The 23,432-nt window shown below is 38.9% G+C and overlaps 1 protein-coding gene across 3 annotated transcripts in view; it reads right to left on the bottom strand.

Annotated features, from left to right (window-relative positions):
* Positions 1-17,886, bottom strand: part of TET1 (tet methylcytosine dioxygenase 1) — a 129,106-nt gene extending 111,220 nt beyond the window's left edge. For 2 of the 3 annotated variants that reach the window (XM_043596488.1, XM_043596490.1), the window contains exon 1: positions 15,863-17,885. In XM_043596488.1, coding sequence (XP_043452423.1) covers positions 15,863-17,770 — 1,908 coding nt within the window. In that variant the 5' untranslated portion in view covers positions 17,771-17,885. Of the gene's footprint in view, positions 1-15,862 lie in introns of all 3 variants that reach the window. The other variant, XM_043596489.1, reaches the window with a different exon arrangement.
* Positions 17,887-23,432: the final 5,546 nt, after the last annotated feature.

Raw genomic sequence — 23,432 nt, 5'->3', positions numbered from 1 at the left:
GGCAGGGAAAAAAATCCTGGCCTCTTCAATCAACTCAGTGATGTTTCAAAAAAACAAAAAAAAGATTAACGCTCAGGTCATGATTTGGTGGTCCCTGAGTTCCAGCCCCATCGCAGGCTCTGTGCTGACAGCTCAGAGCCTGGAGTCTGCCTTGGATTCTGTGTCTCTTTCTCTCGGCACCTCCTATGCTCTTTCTGTCTCTCTCAAAAATAAATAAACATTAAGGAAAAAAAAAAAAAGATGGGCCTTTGGGAAATGCTTCAGTCATAAGAGTGGAACCTTAAAGAAGGGACTAGTGCCTTATAAAAGAAGCTCCAGAGAGATCTCCTAGCTTACTCTACCATATAAGAACACAGTGAAAATGCACCAGCTATGAACTATGAAGAGAGCCTTCACCAGAATTTTATCATGCTGTCACCTTGATCTTGGATTTCCCAACCTCCAGAACTTTAAGCAATAAATTTGTGTTATTCATAAATGACCCAGTCTGTAGTATTTTGTTATAGCAATCCAAAAGGTCTAAGGACTAAGACAGAATTGCAAAGTATTCATGGAAGATATACAAATGGTCAATAAATCCATGAAAAGATGCTTGACATCATTAATCATTGGAGAAATGCAAATCAAAACCATCATGAGATAATCACTTCACATTCACTAAGATAGCAATAATCAAAAATTCACAGGTGGCTGAGTTGGTTAAAGCACCCAACTTCATCTTGGGTCATGATCTCACAGTTCGTGAGTTCAAGCCCCATATCAGTCTCTCTACTCTCAGGGTGGAGCCTGCTTTGGATCCTCTTTCTCTTTCTCTCTCTCTCTCTCTCTGCCCCTCCCCCACTTGTGCTCTCTCTCTTTCGTCTCTCAAAAATAAATAATAAATAAGTAAACATAAAAAATTGGAATAATCAAAAAGATAATAACAAGTGTTGGTGAAGATGTGGAAAAATTAGAATCCTCATACATTGCTGCTTGGAATCCAAAATGGTCTATTTTGGAAATTAGTTCGGTAATTCCTTAAACAGTTACCATTTGACTCAGCAATTCCACTTCTAGGAATATGCACAAAGTAACTGAAAACACATGTCTACAGAAAAACCTGTACACAAATGTTCAGAGCAGTATTACTGATAATAGGCAAAAAGTGGAAACAACCTAAAAGCCCAACAACTGATGAATGTGCATACAGAATGTGGTTTATTCATACAGTGAAATATTATTCAGCTATAAAAGGGAACAAAGTACTGGTATATGGTACAACATGGATAAACTGTGAAAGCATTATGCTAAGCAAAAGCAGCCAGACACAAAAGACCAAATACTGTATGATTCCATTTACATGAAGTGTCCAGAACAGGCAAATCCAGTGACAAAAAGCAGATTAGTGGTTGCCAGGAGCTGGGGGAGGGGAGAATGGATGACTGCTGAGTGGCACAGGGTTTCTTTTAGAATAATGAAAATGTTCTAGAATTAGATTGTGGTGATGGCTGCACAACCTTGCAAATACATTATAGAACACTAACTTGTGCACTTTTAAAAGAGTAAATTTTATTATGTGAACTCTATCTCAATTTTTTTAAAAAGAAGAGATTAATTCTTTAATTTTCCTTTATTACAGTGAAAAAAGTGCCTCTACTACTTGCTAGCCATGGGGAATTAAACACAATTTTTAAAGTGGGTTTCTATTTACCAGTCTGCAAAATCAGAGTCCAAACACTTAAACTTCACCGATCACTGTCAGGATCAATTATGGTAACATTAAGACTTTTAGCAGTGTCTGGCCCATAGTAGACCCTCAATAAACGTTAATTTCTATCTTCTTCCTTTCCTTTGCCAGTTTCCTGTTTCAAGTCAAAAGTTTAAATTTTGTTAAAATCTTATGTACCCAATTAGCAATGAAGATAGAGTTCCCTAGTTGTTAGTTCTTTAAAAAAGATAAAAGTTAAACACTATTGTTTTGTTTTCCTGGTTTTTAAATTTTTGTTTGTTTTAACATCTCATAATGCACTTGAAAATATAATTAGGTGGGGGCGCCTGGGTGCTCAGTTGGTTGAGCTATTGGCTTCAGCTCAGGTCATGATCTCACGGCTTGTAGTTTTGAGCCCTGCATCTGGCTGTGTGCTGACAGCTCAGAGCCTGGAGCCTACTTCAGATTCTGTCTCTCTCTCTCTCTCTCTCTCTGCCCCTCCCCCACTCACATTTCTCTCTCTCTCTCTCTCTCTCTCTCTCTCTCGTTCGCTCACTCTCTCTCAAAAAAAAAAGTAAAAGAAAAAAAGAAAGAAAGAAAATGGAATTAGGTGAATAAAGGCATTTGAATTTCTATATTACCTAGGACCAATCTCCCTGCAGTTTTGTATTAACTCCTAAACAATTTACTTACACACACACACACACACACACACACACACACACACACGGCTTTCTAAATCTAAACAGTATCAACTCTGCCCAAATTTCATTCCTTGCATAAACTGGACTTCCATTGCCTTATCTTCCCACTTCCTCCTGTCTCGATCCTATGTTTGCTCTTTAACGTAAAATTCACCACAAAATGATATTGCATATGAAATCTATATGAAAAGGGCACCTGTGTGGCTCAGTTGGTTGAACGTCCAACTTCTGCTCAGGTCATGATCTCACGGGTCACGGTTCAAGCACCACAAAGCACCACATGGGGCTCGATGCTGTCAGCTCAGAGCCTGCTTTGGATCCTTTATCCCCCTCTCTCTGCCCCTTCCCTGCTTGCATTCTCCCATAAATAAATAAATAAATAAATAAATAAATAAATAAATAAACAAACAAACAATCTGATATGAAAATAAACTGTAGTGTAAGTGTCTAGAATACAGCAAACACCAAACCCCTCTCATTATACAAAGAAAAAAACTGTACCGTCATCATCTCACTGGAAACCACAACTATAATTCTATATCACATGGGAACAGTGAAACCAATTCATTCATAAGGCACCTTAATCCTCCAAAGAAAATGCTTTTGCAGATACTGCAAAACCGTGGGTACTGGCTACTTCTGAGTACTTCAGTTGCTTTGCTCTAAATAACATGAATCAAGTGGCAAGAGGGAAATGGCTGAAAGTAATGAAATGAATACACAAATCTCTTCAAGGATGTAATAACCACCACGTTTAGGCACCTAGTGTTTAGCAGGCACACTGCCAGGCCTTTCATAGACATCACTTCTGCTCCTCAAGTCACAGGTCTGTCACAATGTTACGAATAGATCCATTCTCATACTGGTGACCATGTGGGGAATAATCAAAACTCAGTATAACTGGTTTTTCCTTATCTGTAGGAATAGTTGTCAATTTCATTCCTTCAAATTTGTAAAAGAGTGGTATGATTCTCTTACCCGTTTTACTTTTGGGAAGTGAGAGACGTAATTGCACAGTTCTATGAAATCTAATAAAAGTCACGGACCATCTCTCCAGAAAAATGCATATAAAAATAATATACTGTAAACTAATATAACACTTTATGTTAACTATACTGAAATATACATATATATGGCATAAAAATTTAAGTTTTACTTAATTTATTTTTTTTAATTTACATCCAAGTTAGTTAGCAATATAGTGCTCAACAATTTCAGTAGATTCCTTAATGCCTCTTACCCATTTAGACCATCCCCCCACAACCCCTCCAGTAACACTGTTTGTTCTCCATATTTAAGAGTCTCTTATGTTTTTGTTCCCCTCCCTGTTTTTATATTGTTTTTGCTTCCCTTCCCTTATGTTCATCTGTTTTGTATCCTAAAGTCCTCATCTGAGTGAAGTCCTATGATATGTATCTCTCTGACTAATTTCACTTAGCATAATAAATACCCTCTAGTTCCATCCACGTAGTTGTGAATGGCAAGATTTCATACTTTTTGATTACAGCATATAATTTTGAGGGAATGGGATCACAGAACACTGAAGCCCATCCTGATTAAAAAGCCTCTAATGCAGAAATTCTATTTTTATGATTACTGAAATATTGTATGAGTGTTGGGATCATTTAAACCGGGATCAGCGGTGCCTGGGTGCCTCAGTCGGTTAAGCTTCCAACTTCAACTCAGGTTCATGATCTCAAAGTTTGTGGGTTTGAGTCCTGAGTCAGGCTCTAATGCTGACAGCTCAGAGCCTAGAGCCTGCTTCAGGTTCTGTGTCTCCCTTTCTCTCTGCCCCTCCCCAGCTAGCTCTCTCTCTCTCAAAAATAGATAAACATTAAAAAATTAAAAAATAAACTGGGATCAAATTGGTCTTAGAAATGCTTGTCTAGCAACCAAAATACATGTGCAAATTTTAGTAGGACTAAAGAACTAATATAATGATAGTAATTTAAAATTTTTGGTGTTTCTGTAAATGCTGAAAATTTATCAAGTACCTAATCTGATCTGGCTAGTATCCAGTCATTAGTTAGAAATGCTGAAATGCTACCTCAATCACCATCTTTGAGAAAGCAAATAAGATGTTATTATTACATTGTTAACCAAAAAACAATGTAACAGAAACTTCAGTCTCTCATTTTGGGAGAGGAAATAAACCTGACTTTCCAAAAAATACCTTTACTGTAAATACAAACCTAAGGTTTCTAAAAACGGTAAAGATTTGGAAACCATTAGGCATTAACATTAGAAAAATACTAAGTATTTTGGTTACGCTAATACTTTTAGCTTGAAATAAAGGACTAATGATTCCAGTATCAAGGAAAAATCTGAAATAGAAAACAAGATTTATCCTGAAAAAAGTTCACTGCCTAACAAAAAAACTGTAAGAAATTGAAGCATCCAGCAATGGAAAATAATTTAGTAGGGTTAAGTTTATTTTTCACAGTTTTTAAGTCTTTACACAATTTTAATTACAAGGGAAAGTGAAAAAAGGAGAAGAAACACATTTACCTGATTTGACTTCAACTATGTGTTTTTAATGCAGAAAAAATACTCAATTTTTAATATATATGCCATAAACCAATATATGTATGGGGGTTACCTTTAGTAGAATTATCGTTCTTTTTTTCTTGCTCCTAAACTTCCTTTTTTTTAATTAAAAAGTTTTTTGTTTTTTTTTTAGTTAACAGGGTTTCTTTGGTAATATTTATTTATGTATTTATTTTTAATTTTTTTAATGTTTTATTTTTATTTTTGAGAGAGAGAGAGACAGAGCGTGAGCAGGGGAGGGGCAGAGAGAGGGAGACACAGAATCTGAAGCAGGCTCCAGGCTCTGAGCTGTTAGCACAGAGCCCAGCGCAGGGCTCAAAGCCACAAAACTTGAGATCATGACCTGATCTTATGTCGGAAGCTTAACCAACTGAGCCACCCAGGTGCCCCAATATTTATTTTTGAGAGAAAGAGGCAGCATACAAGCGGGGGAGAGGCAGAGAGAGATGGGGACAGAGGATCCAAAGTGGTCTCTGCACTGAGAGCAAAAAGTCTGATGCGGGGTCGAACTCGTGAACTTAGAGATCATGACCTGAGCCAAAGTTGGAGGCTTAACCAACTGAACCACCCAGGCCCCATCCCCCCACTTTTTTTTAACATGTTTATTTATTTTGAAAGAGAGAGAGAGTGGGGAGGGGGAGGCAGAGAGTTTGAGAGAGAATCCCAAGCAGATTCCCTGCTGTCAGCACAGAGCCAACACTTGGGGCTCGAACTCAGGAACCATGAGAGCATGCCTGCCCTGTGCCAAAATCAAAAGTCAGACACTCAACCGATTGAGACAGCCAGGAGCCCCCAATGTATCTTTTTCAAAAGCACACTGCAGGGGTGACTAGATGGCTCAGTTGGTTAAGCATCTAACTTGAGCTCAGGTCATGATCTCACGGTTCATGAGTTGGAGCCCCCCATCCGGCTCTGTGTTGAGAGCTCAGATACTGGAGCCTGCTTCAGATTGTCTCTCTCTCTCTTTCTCTCTCTCTCTCTCTCCCCCCTCCTCCACTTATGCTCGGTCTCTATCAAAAACAAATAAACTTTAAAAAATAAAATGTTTAAAAAGCACATTGCAAATCATCATTATACCCTATATGTACCTATCTATAGGTGTCAAGCAACTCTTGATCTTGAGGTTGTAAGTTCCAGCCCCACGTTGGGTGTAGAGATTAGTTAATAAAAAAATCTTTTTAAAAATAAAATAAATTTAAAAAATAAAGATACATTGCTATGTCAGAGATACACTGAAGTCTTAACATTTTTATTTTTTTAATTTTAGAGAGAGGGTGTGCATGAGCAGAGGAGAGGAGCAGACGGGTAGATGGAGAGGGAGAGAGGGAGGGAAGGAGAGAGTGGGAGAGAGGTGGGGGGTGGGGAGAGAGAGAGAGACAGAGAGAATCCCCAAAAGGTTCCATGCTCAGCATGGAGTCTCACATGGGGCTGGATCCCATGACCCTGTAATCATGACCCTAGCTGAAATCAAGAGATGGACATGCAACCGAGTGAGCCACCCAGGTGTCTCCCATTTTTTTCAAAGTCTTACATTTTTTATAAGATTTCATTCTTTCATTTATTAACTGAATCATTTGTTCACCAAACATTTATTGAGCAATTATTATGTGCCAGTACCTGCTAAATCCTAGGCTTGGGCTTTAAAGTAATTTAAACATCTAACTTCTAATCATTTTCTCTCTGTAGGGGAACACTGACTTTTTTTAAGTTTATTTGAAAGACAGAGAGAGAGAGAGAGAGAGAGAGAGAGAGAAGAGTCTGAGTGGGGGAGGGGCAGAGAGAGAGAGAGAGAGAGAGAGAGAGAGAATTCCAAGCAGGCTCCACACTGACAGTGTAGAGCCAGATATGGAGCTTTAACTCAGGAACTATGGGATCGTGACCTGAGCTGAAACCAAGAGCCAGACACTTAACTGACTGAGCTACCCAGGCACCTCTATGACTTTCTTTTAAGAACTGTGACTCAATAATTTTTTTTAGTTTATTTATTATTTTTTAAATAATCTCCACACCCAACATGGGGCTCAAACTCACAACCGGAGATCAAGAGTCACATGCTCTTCTGACTGAGCCAGCCAGGTGCCCCTGTGACTGAGTATTAATGGAACATAATTAAAGTGGAAGAAAAGCAAGATTTCTCTTTTGTTTCCTTCATAGTCAACTGAAGAGCTGATGATAATTAGCCAAGCTTTCTGGATACTCATGACTTGAGTACTGAATCTCATTATCAGATTAATAATCTGAATTACTCTGATTAGTTTGATTCACTTGCTAGTTGTATTATTTTAATATGATAATAATGCAAAAAGAGAAGAGCTCGCCTCTCTCCTGGTAACACAAGTACCACATGTATCAAAGTACAACAATGACTGGCTACTTTATAAAGAGAATGACTGTTGCAGCTTTGAAATCATGAACTCTTGAAATACTATTTTGGAACATGAAAACCAAGAGTCTGACCAACAAAAGGAACTATGGAGTTAAGTTCTGTAGTAAAGTGAACATGTACCATACGATGGTGCTCACTATCATATAATAGTATAATGTGGATAATGCCGACACTAGATGAAGGTGTTCTCCAGTTCCACACACTTTCCTTCTTGGTTAAGATGATATACACAAAATGGCAAGTAAGATTTGAACCATATTGACAAGATTCTGGAAACTAACACCTGAGGTCAGAATCAATCAAGGTCACCATGGTTTTGTTGACATAGTTGGGGTTTACACATGCAAGGATCCTAGACACCAAAGGGTTTTTTCCCTACAGTCAGCTCTGTCCTGGATATGCTACCAAAGCCTCAGTAGTGATCCAAAGAGATTCCTTAAAGGCATATTTAAGGACATACAACATCTGCCCTCAATTGAAGGAGTTAGTAGCAAAAATTTGTTCCATATGCCGTATACAACATAAACCAAAATGAGTTCCGACTGTTTATAAATACTAAAAAAGCAGTAGCCAGGAGAGGCTTGTCCCACCTCACTCCCACTAGAATGAATAAAATAAAATAAAACAAATATGTCAGCCAATTCTGAAATGATAGCTCTGGAACTAGACTGTTACCACACTATTCACAAAATAGTGGACAGTCAGTGGCTCAATTTGTATCATACAATACTACTGGACTTTTAGCTTTGCAAGTATAACTTATGGGGGTATTGTTATTCGTCCAGAGAGAATATGCATTAGCTAAGAAGATAGCATGGTAACGGCACATTTTACAGTGTTTTCTAGTATACTGCTATTTAATCTGACCAAACATATAATAACCCTTCAATACTTTGGGGAAAAAAATCATTAACTAGAGTAAATACAAGAGATTATTTCAATTTGGCAGCCAAATAAATCAACAACTGCTTGTTGATTTAATTAATGTTAATTAAATGTGTGATGTACTATACCCCAACTATTAGGATACAGATATATAATTCAATACTCTGTGCTCAGAAACATATCAACAAACAGCTGTGTTTTGTTTACTTTTGTTTTTGTACACACTAAAAATTATTTGCAAAAGTGTAGTCTGGCCAAACACCTACTCTCTGCCTCTAAAAAGTACCCCCTTTCCTTTTTTTTTTTCCTTACTTGTAACATTATCAAACAAACAGGGTAATGCATAGGTCATAAAATGCTAAATTACAAATACACAGAGGTATCACCAGCCAAGAGTAAAATCCTAGATGCCTATGAATTATAAAGTTAGTGGTTTTAATTATTTGCATTTTGGACTGTTCAGACAGTAACCTGAACTAAATTTGGCAGAAAAATAACATTTTATATTTCAACCAAAAGATATCTCTGCGGAGACTATCTAACCACCTTGTTGACAAATAAAAACAATTCTTTGTGGGAGACAAAAATGTGATATGACCAAAAAAAGCAATAGTAGCTAGCCTTTTGGCAAATGGCACATGCTAAGTATATTTTAGACAAAAATTTTTTTTTAACAATTCTGTTTTTGAAATATACATTTGTTTAGGGCACTTGGGTGCCTCAGTTGGTTAAACGTAGACTCTTGATTTCAGCTCAGGTAATGATCTCATGGGTTCATGAGATAGACCCCAACATCAGGTCCTACACTGCTAGTGTGGAGACTGCTTGAGATTCTCTCTCTCCCTCTCTCTTCATCACAATAAATAAACATTAAAAAAAATTATCGGGGTGCCTGGGTGGCTCAGTCGATTAAGCATCTGACTTCAGCTCAGGTCATGATCTCCAAGTTCAAGAGTTCAAACCCTGTATCAGGCTCTGTGCTGACAGCTCGGAGCCTGGAGCCTGCTTAGGATTCTCTGTCTCCCTCTCTCTCTGCCCCTCCTACCAGTGCTCAGGCACACTCTCTCTCTCTCTCTCTCTCTCTCTCTCTCTATCTCTCTCAAAAATAAACAAACATTAAAAAAAAACATTTTTAAAGAATAACTTAAAAAAAATAATTATCCATCGTGACTCCTTATACCATACGCAGAAGTCAATTCCCGATATACTTTACATCTAAATGTGAAAAGTTTAAAAAAGTGACTTTTAAAAATTTATTTATTTATTTTTGAGGAGGGGAGGGGCAGAAAGGGAGAGAGAATCCCAAGCAGGCTCCGCGCTGTTAGCACTGAGACTGAGGTGGGGCTCGAATGCACAAACTACGAGTTCATTTCCTGAGCCAAAATCAAGAGACAGATGCTTAACCGACTGAGCCACCCAGGAGCCCCAAATAGACAAAATTTTCTTAAACAGGACATAAAGGAAAGAAAGCATTGTTAAGTTGAACATTGAAGTTAAAATTTTCCATTCATTAAAAAGCATGATGGGAGGGCGCCTGGGTGGCTCAGTCGGTTGAGCGTCCAAATTCAGCTCAGGTCACCATCTCACGGTCCGTGAGTTCGAGCCCCGTGTCCAGCTCTGGACTGATGGCTCAGAGCCTGGAGCCTGCTTCCAATTCTGTGTCTCCCTCTCTCTCTGCCCCTGCCCCATTCATGCTCTGTCTCTCTCTGTCTCAAAAATAAATAAACATTAAAAATAAATAAATAAATAAATAAATAAAAAGCATGATAGGGGTGCCTGGGTGGCTCAGTGGGTTGAGCGTCTGATACGATCTCAGTTTGTTTGTGAATTCGAGCCCCACATCGGGCTGACTGCTGTCAGTCTGTCAGTGCAGAGCCTGCTTCAGAGCCTCTGTTCTCCTCTCTCTGCACCTCCCCTGATTGCACTCTCCTAAAAATAAAAATATTTCAAAAATTAAAAAAAAAAATTTATCAATAAAACATAATGGGGGTGCCTGGGTGGCACAGTAGGTTAAATCCTCCAACTCTTGATCTCTGCTCAGGTCATGATCTCATCGTTCATGAATTTGAGCCCCCCAAGGGGCTCTGCACTCATGGTGCAGAGCCTGCTTGGGACTCTGTCTCTCCTTCTCTCTGCCCCTCCCCCACTTTTGTGCACACTCTCTCTTTCAAAATAAATGAATAAACTTAAAAAATTTTTTTCAACATAATAAACTCTTAAATAAACTTTAAAAAGGCATAATAAACTCTTATAAACCAATAATGAAAAGGCAGAAAAACCAATTTAAAGATGGACAAAGACTATCTAAATGGCTAAGAAGCAACTAAAAAGTAGCTCAATTTCATTAGTTATCAAGAAAATACTATGTAGTGGTACCACTACACATCCAACAAAGTTATTAAAGAAGACAGAAAATAGCAAATGTTGACAAGGATGTGGAGCAAGTAGAACTCTCATACATGACTGATGAAGAGTCTTAATTGAACAACCACAGCTGTTGAATAATAACGAAAGCTAAACATCTGCATAGTCTATGACCCAGCAATTCCATTCCTAGGAATATACAATAGAACACACACATATATTCACCAAAAGGCATTCATGATAATGTGCACAGTAGCAGTACTGATCATTAAGAGTAGAATGGATGAGGGGCGCCTGGGTGGCTCAGTCGGTTGAGCATCCGACTTTGGCTCAGGTCATGATCTCACGGTCCGTGAGTTCAAGCCCCATGTCGGGCTCTGTGCTGGGCTCTGTGCTGACAGCATGGAGCCTGGAGCCTGCTTCGAGTCTGTGTCTCCCTCTCTCTGACCCTCCCCTGTTCATGCTCTGTCTCTCTCTGTCTCAAAAATAAATAAAAACATTAAAAAAAAATTTTTTTAAAACAGACACTTGCTAATATTATATAAAAAAAAGTAGAATGGATGAATGTATTGTGATATAAACATACAATGGAACACCATACTGCAATAAAAATGAATAACCATAAGCAACATTACTGAATATTAAGCAAAGAAACCAGAAACAAGAGTTTACAATTGTTGTTTTTTTCCCTCAGAATGAACTTCCCTCAGAGAAGTGTTCCCTGTGTTCTCCTCTGCCTCTCCAGGACTTTTGGATGGGCAGATCTATCTACTGCCAGAGTAAGGACAACATAATACATTCTTCAGGATCAGCTTTGTCAGTGATAAAAGTGACCTTTTGGAGGAGGGGAAGAGCAAGAGAGAGCAAAAAATATGAATATCAAGTATAGGGGGAAATGTGAAATAGAATATCAACAGGGGTGTCTGGGTGGCTCAGTCGGTTGAGTGTTGGACTCTGATTTTGGCTCACATCATGATCTCACCGTTCAGGGCATCCAGCCCTCTGTCAGACTCTGCAATGACAGCGCCGAGCCTACTTGGGATTCTCTCTCTCCCTCTCTCTACCCCTTCCCTGTGTGCACCCTCTCTCTATGAAAATAAATTAACATTTTTTTAAAATGTGGTTTTAAAGAATATAAAAAAAAATGGGAGAACCTGGCTGGCTCCATCAGTAGAGCATGAGACTCTTGATCTCAGGGTTCTAAGCTTGAGCCCCAAGGTAAGTCTAGAGATTTCTTAAAAATAAAAATCTTGAAAAAAAGGAGGAAAATCTCTTAGAGTTGAAAGCTAAGCTCGCTAATAGATTTAGAAGAAATGATGGAAACAGAATCACTATTTGGCAGCCATCAGGCAAAACTCACTAATAAATGTAAAACTAGGGGGTAAAAGTTTGAGGGATAGCAGGATATTTACAAAGTCTCAGTCTCCCTATAAGATATTCATTAAGTATATAAAGTGAAAACTACTGACTTTACAATGGAGAATTCTGGAAGATATTACCTTAAGCAAGAGATCAAAATTAAGATCATAGGAGTGCCTGGGTGGCTCAGTAGGTTAAGCGTCCAACTTCAGCTCAGGTCTTGATCTCAGGGTTCATGAGTCTAAGCCCTGCATCAGGGTCTCTGCTGTCAGTGCAGAGCCTGCTTTGAATCCTCTGTCTCTCTCTCTCTCTCTCTCTCTCTCTCTCTCTCTCTCTGCCCTTCCTCTGCTCATGCTCTACCTCAGTCTGTCTCTCAAAATAAATAAATCTTAAAAAAAAATAAGATCATAATAGTAGGACAAACTGACATCATGTCCCACCTGATAAGAAGACATTCCTACAAAAATGTATAACCCAAACCTCATCATGAGGAAACATTAAACAGACTCAAATTACAAAATAAGTGATCTGCACTTTGTAAAAGCATCATAAAGGACGAATCCTGAGGAACTGTCCTATGACACCCCCCGAAAAAATAGAGTATGTATCGTATGATTCTATTTACATCAAATTCTAGAAAATAAAAAATCTATAGTGACAAAAGATACTATTTGCCTAAACAGAAAGGGTGCAGGGAGGGGCTAGGGACTACAAAGGGGCACAAAGGAATTTTTGGAGGTGATGGCTTTTGTGCTAATAGTTGCACAGTGTATACATTATGTCATAGCTATCAAATTATATACTTTATATTCTCTCTTTTTAAAAAAATTTTTTTTAATGTTTATTCATTTTCGAGAGACAGAGTATGAGCGGGGAAGGAGCAGAGAGAGAGGGAGACACAGAATCGGAAGCAAACTCCAGGCTCTGAGCTGTCAGCACAGAGCCTGACGTGGGGCTCAAACTCACAAACTGTGAGATCATGACCTGAGCTGAAGTTGGACGCTTAACCGACTGAGCCACCCAGGCACCCCCTCCCTCTTTTTTAAGTTTATTTATTTTTGAGAGAGAGAGAGAGTGCGTGGGTGAAGGAGGGGAAGAGAGAGGGGGAGACAGAGAATCTCTGTGCTATCAGCAGAGACCAATGCAAGCCTGACTCAGGGCTGGAACCCACAAACCATGAGATCATGACCTGAGCCGAAATCAAGAGTCAGATGCTTAATCAACTGAGTCACCCAGGTGCCCCTGCTTTATATTGTCTTATCATTTGACTTATTTAGCACATATCACCATGCCAAGTCTAGGCAGGCACTAGAAAAACAACCTGGGGAACACACACAAATAGTTGTGGCACAGTGAGGGGTGAGTGAATGGGTGGAGTCTTGTCAGATAGGGAAAGGAAGAATGTGTACCATAAACATGGACACTGAAGTTGGAACACACATGGTGAGCTTGGGGAAATACAAGTAGCTGGATACTACTGAAACTTCAAGATTAATATGAGAAGCAGTGACGTGACAACAAACAAGACAGAGATCAGCTGTGTCAAGATCTTGAAGATATTGTATTTTATGCTAAGAAACTAGGCTTCACCTATACTTGGCAGGCACCAAAAGCTTTGCTCTATTTTTGTTTTGTTTTGAGTGAGATATATCACACATACAGAAGAGCACTAAATGTATTTAGGTAAGAGAATCATCAGGGATTTAGAAAGAAAACTCAGACTGTACTTAAGGAGAGGTTGTTCAACATCCTGACTTCTCTGCTAGCCAGTACACTTACAACTATATCCCCAGTGCACAACCCAGAGTTGAAGTGCAGTAAATACTTGTTGTGAGAGAGAGAACACTGAAATTGTCCCAATAAGGGATAAAGGCATCGTCTATAGAAGTGGCTAAGAAAATGGAGAGGAAGGAGTGCTCAGATCTCATAAACAAGAAATCTAGAAGAGGGAGAGGAAGGGATCAATGATGACTGAATTTTCCATTTGGGGTGACAATGCAGACAGTAAGCCATTAAGCCAAATATGTAATGACAAAAGAGGAGCAGGTCTAGAAAAAAAGAAAACAAATTCACTTACACCTATCAGAGACAGAGTGAGTACCTTCGGCAATGATGCCATTTGGCAATCTTACAGATCAGGAACTTACGAGGGAGGTCTCTGCTGTAAGATACTGCTGCTGCTAGGTATTGTCCATGTACGTTTGTAAACCATCAGGTTGCTGGCCACTCCCACATGTGTGAAGCCACTTGAGTAAAAATTACTCATTGCAGTAAGGTTTGGAATAACAGAGATTTTATTTATTTAAAAAACTTTTGTAACGTTTATTCAGTTTTGAGAGACAGAGTGTGAGCGGGAGAGGGGCAGAGAGAGGGAGACACAGAATCTAAAGCAGGCTCCAGGCTCTGAGCAGTCAGCACAGAGCCCGACCTGAGCTGAACTACGATGCTTAACTGACTGAGCCACCCAGGTGCCCTTGGAATAACAGAGTATTTTAGAAACACCTTAGGGGTGCCTGGGTGGCTCAGTCGGTTAAGCGTCCAACTCTTGATTTTGGCTCAGGTCATGATTTCATGGTTCATGGATTCACACGCCCCACATCGGGCTTTGCATAGACTGTGGAGTCTGCTTGGGATTCTCTCTCTCCCTCTCTCTCTCTCTGCCTCTCCCCTGCTCACTCTCGCTCTCTATCTCAAAATAAATAAATAAACATTAAAAATTTTTAAGGAAAGCAAAAATAATATACAAACAAGGAAGGGGACAAAACATAAGAGACTCTTAAATATAGAGAACAAACAGAGGGTTATTGGAGGGGGAGTGGGCTAAATGGGTAAGGGACATTAAGGAAGATACTTGTTGGGATGAGCACTGGGTGTTATACATGGGGGACGAATCACTGGAATCTACTCCTGAAATCATTGTTGCGCTATATGCTAACTAAGTTGGATGTAAATTAAAATATTAATTAATTAATTTAAAAAAATTTTTTTTAATTTAAAGAAACACCTTAAATGCCCATCAATATATGATTAGTTAAATGTCTGATCTCTTGTTTGCAATGGGTCAAATAGAAAGTCAGCATTTTGGATAGATAAGAATGAAATAGAAAAGACTAACTTAAATTTAAGCTCACAATACTTTAAAATTAATCTCTTCTACTATACCTTTATTCACAGCAGACACAAAATAAGCATAACTTCAAGTGAGTGATCTAAAAATCATAAAACACCAAGTTGGCATGTGTTTTAAAGGTCTGAAAAGCAAGTTTAAGTATTAACCAAGTTCCATAAAAACCTTTAAATAAAGTCTAAGTCAACCAATACTTTTAGTGCCTTGGGTTCATCAACTGTAATAATGAGAACTAAGGTTTATGTACCACTTTAGAGTTTACAAATTCTTTTTAACTTCTGATGACCATTTAATCCTAACCACATGAGATATGTAGAGCAAGTGGAAATCACCTACCAAAAGGTGCGATGAAAGCTTTATTGTTGTTTCACCTTCAAGGCAAATTTTCAAAATTAACGATACCGACCATTTTATTCTTTCAAAAGAAAAGAAGTTTAACTCCTCTGGTTCCTCAAGCTGCAAGGGAGTTAATGAATGTTCCACTGTTAATTTAAATTTAAGTTAAACCTGTAACTTCCAAAAAAAGACACACAACTAGCCAAAATAAGGCAAAGTGGAAATCTTTGCAAAACCATGTTTCATGTCACTGCTGTCTCATCAAATCCTTTAATGTAAAATTTTATGTTCTAGTTTTGTGAGACAAATTCTAAAAATAAGCTAATGTATCACTGCACAAGACATATTTCAGGTAGATCCATACATTCTTATAGATAATATCACATTTTATCAAAGTAAAGTGTTCTGCACAAATCACTCTATGAAAGTCTTACAGGCGTCTCCCAGCCCCTGGGACGTTTACTTACCTCCGAAGGCACAATGACGGATGGTTTCTTTTTCAGTTCCTCACATTTCCTCTTCTTACAGATCTGATGGCTATTCTTTCTGTTCTTACAGTAAGTACATTCACCACAATTGGTCTTCTGCTGGCAGGGCCCACACACCCCACACCGCTTTCGTTTCTTCTTTTCCAAAGTAGGTAGCAAAGTTGTATAGGAGGAAGGGGAGGCCCTGGCAATTGAACCTGGCCTAGATACCACTGTGGTATTGATGTCAACCATGCTGGTCACGCTGATCTGGGAGCTCCCTCCTTCCAATTTGCTGGGACCAGCCTGGGAGAGTTGGGTAATGCCCTGTGAAGCATGGAAGAGTCCTCTCTCAGGGGCTAAGGTGAACGCCTGAGTGTTAGCTGGCAGAAAGCTTATATGAACCTGCTTCTGATTTTCTATATTGCTAATAGTCATCACAGGAGGTACCGAACTTATCTCAGAGTTTAATGATGGCTGAGGAGTGTGACCTGAGCCCAAAGGCAAAATCTGCATTGCTCCCTGGACCTCAAGCCCATATGAAACAGTGCTCTGGGGCTCAGGCCATTCTGGGAGAACACTATAGGTAGCAATTGGGTTTAGCGGAGCAGGAACAAAGATAGGTGGGTCTGAGGCAGTACCGCCACCCATCCCAAGGATTTGTTGGTCTAGGATAGCACCAAAGACCTCTCCTTGGACTGGAATAGCACCAGGAATCTCTGGTGGGGCTGGGGTCTCATCCAGAGCCTCTCTGTGTACTGGGTTAGCACCAGGAACTTCCCATTGATGTGGGACAGCACTAAAAGCCTGTCCTAGGACAGGGGTGGTAGCAGGAATTGCCTGTTGATCTGGGGTAGCTTTGAGTACCTCTTGATTATCTGGTTTAGCACCAAGCGTTTCTTGTTCAGAGCTTGCCAAGAGGAGTTTTATTAATGAGGTAGGATATATTGACCCACCAATGGACAAACAGTTTCTAAGGTCCAATTCAGGTATAACCTTATTAAAGCTGGAGGTGGGGTAGCAATCATGTTCACTTTTGATAGGATCCAGGTAAGAATCAGATAGCTTAAGAGATTCTACTCGTGAACCCAAATCTTCTAACTGAATGCTGGAGTTTCCTTCGTAAGTAACCTTGAGGGCTGCTCTTTGGAGCAAAGGAGCACACAGAGTGTCCTGAGCAAACATTCTAGGGGAATCACTTGTATCAGTCAATGTCTCTTTAGAGAATAGTCCTTCACCACCATGTGTCCCTTCCAATGACCCAGAAGGGATCTCTACTGCAGGACCACTGTGAGTGGAGATATTTATTTTGGTATCCTCCACCTTTTGGGACCAAGACTGGGTTGTCTCTTGGCTCTCACCTTCAATTAAAGATGCATTTTGTACACCAATTAGATTCTCTGTATCAGGAGCAATTAGGGGAACTTGGGTTGGAATTGAATCATTTTCTGAGTGTTTCACTCCTTTGTCAGTAACTACATTATAATCACATTCATGTTGCTTTTCTAAATGCTTAGCAGGTGGAATTTTCTTAGGTTTGGGTATGATCACTGGAGGTTGGGAGAGTCGTCTGCTAAGAGAGGTACTTCGGAGAGCCATTGTAAACCCATTGCAAGTTAAGGATTCTGGGTTCTGAAAAAGAACCTCAGTCCTATCCAAATTCATTCGTGCCGCTCCAGCCCTTGTCAGAAGGCTTCTGACTGGCATAGGTGTTTTGGGTTCTATTTTTTTCTTAACATCTCTTTCTTGAATTAATTGCTTTACTCCTTTTCCAGGGCTCACAGTCTTGACTGATGCCACATTTTTATTGGCTAGCTTAGATGTCTTCTTCAGTTGGCTGCTTTTCTTTCTGTTTAGATCTTCCCTCCTGATTAGTCTGGAAGGCCTTGCATGGCGGGATCGAGACATAGCTACAGAGTAGGAATAAATGAAAGGGCACAAGGAACAGAGTCATTGGTCCTTTGGAAAGTCTCGCCTCTGAGGAGAATCTGAATGTACCATGGTTGAGTTCAGCCCACAAAATTTTGGTCTGAAATAACAAAAAAAAATTGGAAGTGAGTCTTTTTCCTATGTATTCTCCCATTCGAAATAAAATACTAACAATTATTAATCAAAATTGGGAATGAGAACGTTTACTGCAAAAGAAAAATATAATAAACACAAAAGATACTAACATATCCTTTAAACCCCAGATTCACAAATAAAGCTCCTTTAATTACTGTGACAAATGATTTAGCTGATGAAGTTCTACGAACAGGGTAAGCATGTGGGTTATTCTACATTAGAAACCACAATTGTTGTAGGTACATGTAGTTTAAAGATCAAATCCCAATCTTTACAAATTTTGGATACTTAAAAAAATTATCTGTTAATCTTTCCTCAGCATATCACCACACAAGATGAGGTATCATCTGGTAAAACCAGAGAAGTTTATATAATTCAAGAAACTCTACTCGGAGATCTAGTAATATTAATACCACATTCCTTAATAATCTACAAATTTTAAGCTTTACACATGCACACAAAAATGGCATAAAATCTTAGGAGTTAGTATTGACAGATTAGGTTACAGATAAGACTCACGGGTCCAACAAATATCTGTTGAGTACCTACTATGTGTAAGGAAGGCATTGTGGTGGGCACTGCCCACACCCAGAAATGAGGTCCCTCTTTTCTCTTTCACCCGACTTAATCCAAAGACTGCTGGTTCTAAATCCCTTCTACCAAGGATCCCAAAAGTCTCATGATGAATGCCTAGGCAAGGAAATTGGAAATAAAGAGAAAATGAGATAATTAGAACAGTAAAGCATACTAGGCAAGCAACTATTATTTGAAAGGTAAGCAAGAAAAAGGAGAAAATGAAAGGGGACTAAGAGCTACCACTGTCTTTTGGTCTCCTTTGATTGCTTACCCTAACCCAAAATAAGACCAAACTATGAGTAAGAATGAAGCTCACCATACAAGATGTATCAGTCTATTCCCTAAAGATCACAGAATCAAGAGTGGGACAGCTGGGTTGGTGAGGATTCTTTAACAGTTAACACGTTGTTGGATTTGTAAGAAAATATGTTGTAGGAGAATAGTTACCAAAAACTTGGCCTGCAACCAAGTGATCAACAGTCTGTGGCAAAATCAGGGGCAAAAAGGGCAGTATAAAGTTTTTCCATAAAGTTGAATTTATTCATTTTAGACAACTCTTCCTTACTCTGAAATGCCTCCCTGTTTTCTCTCATTAAAATGTCCTTCCTTTTAGAAAAGTAAAAGTCCTTTATTTTTTTGAAAAGGTAGGGATAGATTTATTTTATAATGTTATTACTTGGCCAAGTAAAAACTTGACAGCCCTCTATCATTCTCAAGTTGTGCATTTGTTTTTGTTGCACTGATCTGATCCAGGTAATCCTGGGACACACTGGTGGGTTTAGTGGCTAGAGAGATGTGCCCCATCAGAAAGCTGCGAGTTTGAATTTGTGATCACCTGCTAGTTCCTTCCACATCCTATTTAACTGAATCAAGGTTTCTACATCTGAACTGAGGTCGTTTTGAGGTATCATTGGGCTCCTACAGGAAAAGCTTATGTGAGGTTGAGGAGGGAGCGGGGAAGGTAAGGGAAGGACTTTGGAAATAGGCAGACTTGGGTTCAGTTTCCAGCTCAGAAACATTACTAGCCATGTGATTCTGATAAATTCTTCAGTCTCTCTATACCTCAGTTTCCTCATGTGTAATAGAATAGGAAGCATAATAGTACTGACCTCACTGGGTTACCATGAGAATAAAATGACATGAGTTGTATAAACACTTAGCATAGTGCTGGCATATACTTAGGTGTTTAATAATAAATGGGAACTTAAAAAAATAAAGGCTGCTTATAACTCCAAAAAAACAAAAAAAAAGAGATAAGCTAAATGGTTATCATTATGGAATCAGTTTAACCCAGTCTGCCATACACTGCAAAACAAGATTTAGTTCTTCTGTTTCTGTTATCACCTAACACATAGTAAGCTACACACTGCAATAAAAGACCCCAGAGCACTCATTGAGTTAAAGTCAAAGCCTTTAGGATATTTTTCTCGGGGTGCCTGGGTGGCTCAGTTGGTTAAGCATCCGACTTTGGCTCAGGTCATGATCTCATGGTTTGTGGGTTTGAGCCCCATGTCGGGCTCTGTGCTGACAGCTCAGAGCCTGGAGCCTGCTTCAGATTCTGGGTCTCCCTCTCTCTCTGACCCTCCCCCATTCATGCTCTGTCTCTCTCTGGTTCAAAAATAAATAAACATTAAAAAAAAAATTAAGATATTTTTCTCTCTGTGCCCCTCCTGCGCTCTCTATCTCTCAAAATAAATAAGTAAACTTTAAAAAGAAATAATGATAGCCTTTTTGTTTCTTTTTTTTTTTTAAGATTTTATTTTTAAGAAATCTCTACACCCAGTGTGGGGCTCAAACTCACAACCTTGAGATCAAGAGTCAGAAGCTCCACCAACTGAGCCAGCCAGGCACCCCAAGACAGATTTTTGATTTTTTACTTAATTTTTCCCCCAAGACAGACTTTTTAATTATTTTATTTTTTAATGTTTATTTATTTATTTTTGAGAGACAGACATTGAGTGAGCATGAGCGGGAGAGAGAGAGAGAGAGAGAGAGAGGGAGAGGAAGACAGAGAGTCCAATGCAGTCTCAAAGCCATCAGTGCAGAGTCTATGAGGGGCTTGGGGCTTGAACTCACAAACTGAGAGATCATGACCTCAGCTAAGCATAGCCAACTGAGCCACTCAGGCAAGTGCCCCATCCCCACCTCAAGACAGACTTTTTAAATGGGCAGCGATAACATTAACTACAAGAAAAATAAGTTTGATAAATGTGTGCTAAATACAAACACTAGACTGGAGAATACTGGAGTTCTTGGTATCTAAACTTACTGCTTTCCCCCTTTTAAAAAAAAAAAAAGGTTTTTGGCTTGCACTAATTTTTTGGCTGTGAAAAACTGTTAGATATTTTCTCCAAAGACCATTGCTTTTTGTACCAGTATTTTTAGAAAACAAAAGACATTCCAATTCTAATCTCCAGAAAGTCAGCAGTCTTTATAAGGATGTTTTTTCAGATAGCAAAAAGCAATCCTTTCCATTCTTTAGAAATTCAACAATATCAGTATAAGCTTGCTTTATCTCTTGCATCAAGATTGCATTTCTAAAAAATTATTAGGAGCATATAATCTAGGTATTGCAATAGGCCACGAAAATTAAAATTCACGTTATGTAGGCAAGTAATCTGGATATACCAGAAGGTGTCATGGGATCTGCCTTTGAAAGTAGTTTATAAATTGATCTCAGCCTCATATATTCTTTTATATTTTTAAATTAAAGTGCTTTAGAAATTCAGCCTTGTAATTAAGATAATGTTTACCATTCAAACCTTATCTCCTGAAAAAGAGCCTGCCAAGGAAATGGAAAAGGTATGAGCAACATGGATTGGGAAGATGTGGTCTCTTTAAATGGTAACAGCCTTTTTATGAGATCGTGAAAGAGGCCAATGACCCCTGAAAAACCCAACTGCAGGGGAGAAACCACTGGGTACCACCCAGCCAAAGAAATAGACAATCAGAAACAAAATAAGGGCTCCCACAAGATCCTAATTTTATCACCCAAGGCTCCAATGATGAAATGTGACCTTCTTTTGTGATAAACTAAGTTATCCCCAGGGCTGAACTCTGGGAGGAGAGGCAACAAGCTTTTTTTGAAATTTGTGGGGGGAAAAAAACAATGCAGTCCATTCTATTAAATAGGTTCCTATTTAAATATGAAGTTATCCCCACAGATCTCCTGAAAATTATTTTCCTTTTTAACCTGTACACATTATTAAATGCTCCATTTCCCCCTTTTTTCTTACTTTTATTTATTATAGAGTACTTAAGTCCTACAAAAAGGTATATTTACAACCAAAAAGTAATTCCACTTACATTTTTCATTTCTGATGAAAATTGACGTTTCAATATTTCTCAAAATCAATTTTATTCTACCCTAGAATATATTGAAGAGTTCTGAGTGCTACAGAGATAGATATAGGATAACACGATCAGAGCAGAAAATAAGAGAATAGTGTCTCTGTTATTAAATACAGATCATAGGTCCTACTTATTTGCAATTGATACTATTCTGTGGGTTCTTATTTTCCTGGAAGAGAAAACAAAATGAAACAAGCAAACAAAACTCCCAACAATTGTGAGATATAAAACATTAGTTAACAAATCTTTCCACCACAGGGCACCACAAATAAAAATTCTTTTTACTAAAATATCCTTCTGATGTAGAGGACTAGAGCAGTAGGAGATTCAAGAGGCCAACACATAATTTGAAACATGAAAAGACATGATGCCTACCTAAAGTAGAGAGTATAAGGTTAAAGACAGAGGGAAGAAGTGGCAGGAGCAGGCAATAAATATTTGACTGTCTAAGGATTGACTAACTATTCACAAATAATTTAAACTTAACCTAACCAAACTGGTGAGCAAATACGATCAGGTATTTTCCTCAATATTATTTGAGCTTACTAAGTACTCAATCTTTCCCTACAGAGGGCCTTTTTTATAATTACTGAAGTAATTCCCTGGTCTAGAAAATAAAAAGTGACTTCATGAACTATGTCAGTTGTCTGTAAAGGACAATATTGACAACAGCACCATGTCAGAAAATTCTCTCCCACCTCCATCCCTCCTCCTTCTCCTGGATCTCCCAAAGTCCCTTGGGCAGGAAGTGGCTGAACTGATGTAACCATCCAGCCCGCATGTCAATTTAAAATTATATTGCAACCCTTCCCACTACCAGCAGTGGCCAAAAAAGTGGTGAGTATTTGCATTCATATGGCTGGAGGCAAAAGAAGCTCTGATTTCAGAGTCACTCCATTCAGCTCCTTAGAATTTAAAGGCTACTGCACTTGACTGAGAAATACAAGACTTACAGCATTTCTTTTAAAAGGCACCACCTGACTTAGTTTCCTCCAGCAACTAAGTTCTACATCTAAAGGAAGAGGAGGTGGGCGGGCGGCTTGCAGTTCCTAGATAGTCTTCTACCACAGGAAGTGTGAGAGCCCTCTGCACAAGGAAAGGCTGTTCAAGGAAACTCACTAGAATGCCAGCAGATTTAGTCAAAGGCTCCTTCCATATGTAAAACACCCCTGCTGCCCTGCAGAGAGCAAGAAAAAAAAAAAGGCCTAAGAGAGCCACAGAAAAGGGAAGGGAGAAGTTAAAATGGAGATGGAAGGATTCTTCCAAAAACAAGAAAAGTATAAAACACACTGGGAATAGTAAAAAGCATAAGAAGGAAGAAAATGTCTAAAGGGGAAGGGGGAGTGGGCGAAAAACTAAGGGGAAGACTTTTGTAGTAATAAAGCTAGAATGTAAAAAAGATAACTGGGATCAAAACGCTGAAGACTAAAGGTAAAAAGACCTAGGGGAGAGAAAAAAGAAATTTAATTGTGCAGGGAAAGAAAAATAGATGCAAAGAGAGAGTGGGGGAGGGGATGGACAAACCAGATAAAGAAGATTGGAGAGGGAAGAGAAACAAAGAGCAGAAACAGTGGTGATC

This window comes from Prionailurus bengalensis, chromosome D2 (assembly GCF_016509475.1).
Source record: "Prionailurus bengalensis isolate Pbe53 chromosome D2, Fcat_Pben_1.1_paternal_pri, whole genome shotgun sequence".
NCBI lineage: Eukaryota > Metazoa > Chordata > Mammalia > Carnivora > Felidae > Prionailurus > Prionailurus bengalensis.
This window is presented reverse-complemented; position numbering and strand designations above follow the sequence as displayed.